Consider the following 5,000-nt stretch of genomic DNA (forward strand, 5'->3'; position numbering starts at 1 on the left):
GACATGATCACGTAAGACACACACACACACTATACAGTACGATACAATGCATACATACATACAAGCACGCACATGCAAGCAAGCACACTCAAAAGCAGTATTCGTAAAATCCGGAATGAACAAAAACATTCACCATGCATGCTAAGTCATACAGTAGCATACGCACAGAGGCACAATTAATGATGCATATGCAAAGACTTTCTGTCTATGAGGAGAGTTGCCGGAGCAATTCAAGCTAATATCATATGCATTCTCCTTTGGTATGTAATTGTCTTCATGTAATTATGTCTTCAAATTGTCATCACATGACTAACCCTTGGTCCTTTTATCTCCTTGTGGCCAGTGGGGAGCGGAAGCCAAAGATCGACCTGTTTAGGACGTGTGTAGCCGCCATCCCTCGAATCCTCCCCGACGGCATGTCCAAACCGGAACTCATAGATCTACTGGCTAGGTAAACATACACGCACTAAACACACACCATTGCAGATACATACAAAAATACACACATATTGAAGTACACACATAAATCCACATGCATAGACATAAACATACACACACATACAAGCACATGCACGCACGCACACATGCACACACGCACACACACACACACACACACACACACACACACACACACACACACACACACACACACACACACACACACACACACACACACACACACACACACACACACACACACACACACACACACACACACACACACACACACACAAGATCCCAGCTCTCTGTTCTCCCTTACATGTTCATCCAGACCTCTGTTCTTCCAGGTTCAAGTTCGTTCTCACCCCAGGCAGCCCTCTTTTCCCTAAGACTCTGATTCCCATAGCTGGTGGGGTGGCTGCTGGGTGCCAGACCAGGCTGGGCTCTGGGATCTGGGTAGTCTCTGGGTGTAATCTAAGTGGTGGATTTGACTAATAGCGTGTCAGTGTCTTGAGCCTATCTTAGGCACCTGCTGTATCTCACTTCCTGGCTCTGCACACACACACGCACGCTCGCACGCACGCACGCACGCACACACACACACACACACACACACACACACAGGGTGAGAGAGAGAGAGAGAGAGAGAGAGAGAGAGAGAGAGAGAGAGAGAGAGAGAGAGAGAGAGAGAGAGACTTCCTTCTGCCCTGGCACTGAGAGAGTCTGGTTTCTATGAGAGTCTGGTCTCTGTGCATTCCTCCTTGGCCCAGGTATTATAATAACGTCCTGTTCCACAGACACAAACACACAGGAACTGGGCACTTCATCTCCTGCCATTAAACTGAAAGCAACGCAGAATACATTAAGTGATTTAAATGAATTAAACAAGTGCAAATCAATCTGACAGAAGATAATCTATAAAAGAACAGGAAGTAAACTACTGTGTAAAAGACTGGACACAAACCTGGGTCTCCTTGGACAAGTGCTCCTCTATGGCACGGCTGCTCTACGCAGTGGACCACATCCCCCTGACAAAAAATAATGAATGCTTTAAGACACAGTCGCTATGTTTGCATGAGACATTTCATTCGGAATTAACTGACTTCAATTCTGAATATAGCTTAATTCCGCTTTGAAAACGTCATGTAAACACCTCTTAATTCGGAATTAAATGAAAGATCAAAGTAAAGTTGATGCAGCTATTTAATTCTGAATTATTAATTCGGAATAAAAAACATCATGTAAACGTAGTGAATTTCTGTTATTAGTTTGCTGTTAGCAGAACGGCAATGACCAAGTTTTAATGTAATGCTAGAGTCTCTGACTGATTTTGTAGCGCTTTAGTACTGAGGTAGTACAGTCTTGTCGACGACTCTCATAGCGTTCCACTTGCGTTACACAGTGCACATTTGAGGCTACTTGTATTCAGGGCTTGACATTGGCACCTGTCAACTGGTCAAAACTAGATAATACTTGGCTGTGGCTAGTAAGAATTACAGTCTCACTTGCCACTTTGGCACTGGGAGGTATTAACCCCTTAAGACACGGCATTATAAATTAGCTGTTATCAGAATGGCAATGACCAAGTCGTTATGTATTACTAAAGGCCCCGTGCACTGTCATAGTAGTGTAGTACTACAGTAGTTTACTTTCAATGTTTATTACAGCGTGCCACAGGAGGTACTGCGTGCATTAAGGGGCTACAGCTAGTGGCATCCACACCCTCCATCTCCTCTCCCCATCAGACTGACACTCCATATGGAGGACTATAGTTATACCACTTTATGTTTCACTGTATTCACCCCATATCTCCCTACTCGGCTGACAGTCCACATGGATGAACTTATTTACACATATATGAATAATATGCTCAGATGGTTAAAGAGAAATGGGGAAATAATGGAAGAAGAATATTACTATTCTGACTCTATTCAGCTTAACTGGGGCATCATATTCTAACTTCCAACCACCTCCTCCTCCTCCCAGGCTCACGGTCCACATGGATGACGAGCTGCGCCTGATCGCCCAGAACTCCCTGCAGAGTCTGCTGCTGGACTTCCCCGACTGGCGTGAGGACGTGCTGTTTGGCTACACCAACTTCCTGCTGCGGGAGGTGCAGGACACGCAGCAAGGCCTGCAGGACTCCTCCGTCAAGCTGCTGCTGCAGCTGCTGGCACAGTGGAGGCTGGCCCTGCAGGCTCCCAGTAAGAGCAGCTCCAGAGCATCAGAGGTGAGCAACAGTCACACACGCACACACGCGTGCACGCACGCGCGCACACACACACACACACACACACACACACACACATACATACACAGCATGTTTCATTTTCATGGCACATTCTATATGTAGTCTTCGTTTAACTCAAGGAAGAGCGCGACACTGCTTCTTCACAATTCACCACTTTTTTATTTTTATTTTTGTGCACAAAAAGAAAAAGAAAAAAGTGGTGAATTGTGAAGAAGCAGTGTCGCGCTCTTCCTTGAGTTAAACGAAGACTGGAGTACCTTGAAAAGCTGCACCTGCTAAAAAAGAAACATTCGAGGTGTGCGGGCCCTCACCAAAAACATTCTATATGTACACACAGAATACAAGTACACGGGTTAGTGACGTTTCAGCAGTAGCACATGTCAGGGTGGCACAACGACAGCAAGTGGAACTATTGTATGGATTTGTTTGTTTGTTTGTTTGTTTGTTTTTATTGTTCTATCTAAGAAGCATATGCAACAAACATGTTTTTTGTGTTATGGCTTGCCAACTCCCGAGTAGAACTTTTGTTGTATATAGCTTCTCTCCCAGTGGAGGGAGATACAGACAGACAGACATGCATGCAGGCAGGCAGACAGACAGACCGACAGACCGACACACCGACAGACAGAGAGTGTACCACCGAGAGACTGCATGTGCTCTCAAAGAGCTGCTGTTGACAGGTGAGCCTACACAGATTGTGTACAAGGAAGCGGGTCAAAATCCTCTGTGACGTCACGCACAGAATTTCCCGAACATCGAGTGAGGAATAAATGGAAGCTTCCGGTCACCGACGTCATCACTGATGTAACGTCACCTCTTAAAAAGACCTTGACAAACATCAGCTCTGAGTAAACCAGTGCTGACAGTGGTGTGGACATCATGAGTGTCTCGTGCTAGTGTACACACACCAGCTGATCAAACAACACCACAGACAGAAGCAGACACCAGGGCAGGCACCAGCACTGGGATCGAAACACAGCTTGGGCATCTTTGGTATAGACCAACCCCTAACACAACAAGCTCTCGGACTGGTGCTGCAGGAGTTTGTTCTGATATCCTGATTGGCTCACTTACAGTTACTGTCAGTTACAGTTTCTATCTATATTATAAATGGGCCTACCCATCTAAATTGTGAGACATTCTGTGGTGTATTTTCACAAAGAGAATAACGCACACGGAGACAGTCAGCCCTTTTGCTGTGAGTTGTGTCTTTACTTCAGGTTAATCAGGAAGCAACATACAGGTGTTAAGTGTTCCTTAATTAGACTTCCCAATTACCCAAACCCCAATCACGTTTCAATACATCACACATTCTCTAAGGGGGGAAAAAAACAATATCATCGGCCCCTGTCGACCGCCGGCCCACCGGGAAAATGTTCTATATGCCAGATTATTAGTTCAGCCCTGACAGACAGGAACATAGCACAGTGTGTTCAAGGTAATAGCACAATTACCCACTGAGGTACAGCAGTAACCTGAGTTTCAGTCCATAGTACGGTACTAATAATCAGGGGTTAGATTGGGTTTTGTATTCAGGGGACGGGACATAAAAAAGTATCACAGAAAAGTGTGAAAAAAGTTGCAGCATGAGCTTATGTGCTGGCTAGGGGTCAATTCCAACAACTTAACCCCAGTTAATACTAAAGTCTTGCACATCTTACTAGTGGAAGAGGACATGCTGCTGTATGGTAAGTGGCATATAGTAATAGATTCAGTGCATACTACCTTAATAATTAGGGGTTAGCTTGGGTTTTGCAATGTGCGGCAAGCTTGATCTGGGATGCGAGCGAATGTTCTTTTTTGACTGCTGAACAGGGTTGCTACCGACGCAGCATACTGGCCGGGGCACAGCCCCTGATTGGCCTGGTCCAATTTAACACAGGCTGTTGATAATACTTATATATATGTTATACGGCTGTAATGATATAGTATCGAACCGAGAAATCGCGATACAAGGAGGCAGTATGGCGATACGCCCTTTTAAAGTTTTGTCATCATCATTTTATTGTATAATGTTGGTAAATGTGCAATCGTGCGATGTATCCAACCGTGGGTCATAAATCGTGATTCAAACCAAGCCATGAGTCGAGTGTATTGTTACGGCCCTAGTATATTACCAGCGTGATTAGTGTCCTATAGCAGGAGCACGACTACAGCATAGTATTGCTGACACATGTGGCGTACCATAGCACTGTAGTGAAGACCAACTGCACCTCAAGTCAGCATGACATACATGCTACTAATGAAGCGCTTGGCAGTGAGATAGGCCATGGTACTGTATGGCTATAGTGGCCTATAGCAGGAGTGA

At 45.2% G+C, this 5,000-nt stretch overlaps 1 protein-coding gene across 9 annotated transcripts in view; it reads left to right on the forward strand.

Moving 5' to 3' along the window:
* The window catches only part of LOC134452941 (protein furry homolog), a 140,640-nt gene that overhangs the window by 63,885 nt on the left and 71,755 nt on the right, over window positions 1-5,000 (forward strand). For all 9 annotated transcript variants that reach the window (XM_063203622.1, XM_063203621.1, XM_063203620.1 and 6 more), the window contains exons 16-18: window positions 1-11; window positions 344-451; window positions 2,428-2,671. The exon at window positions 1-11 is cut by the window's left edge and continues 122 nt beyond it. In XM_063203622.1, the coding sequence (XP_063059692.1) occupies window positions 1-11; window positions 344-451; window positions 2,428-2,671 (363 nt within the window). The remainder of the gene's footprint in view (window positions 12-343; window positions 452-2,427; window positions 2,672-5,000) is intronic.

Source organism: Engraulis encrasicolus, chromosome 7, assembly GCF_034702125.1.
Source record: "Engraulis encrasicolus isolate BLACKSEA-1 chromosome 7, IST_EnEncr_1.0, whole genome shotgun sequence".
In the NCBI taxonomy this organism is placed as follows: domain Eukaryota; kingdom Metazoa; phylum Chordata; class Actinopteri; order Clupeiformes; family Engraulidae; genus Engraulis; species Engraulis encrasicolus.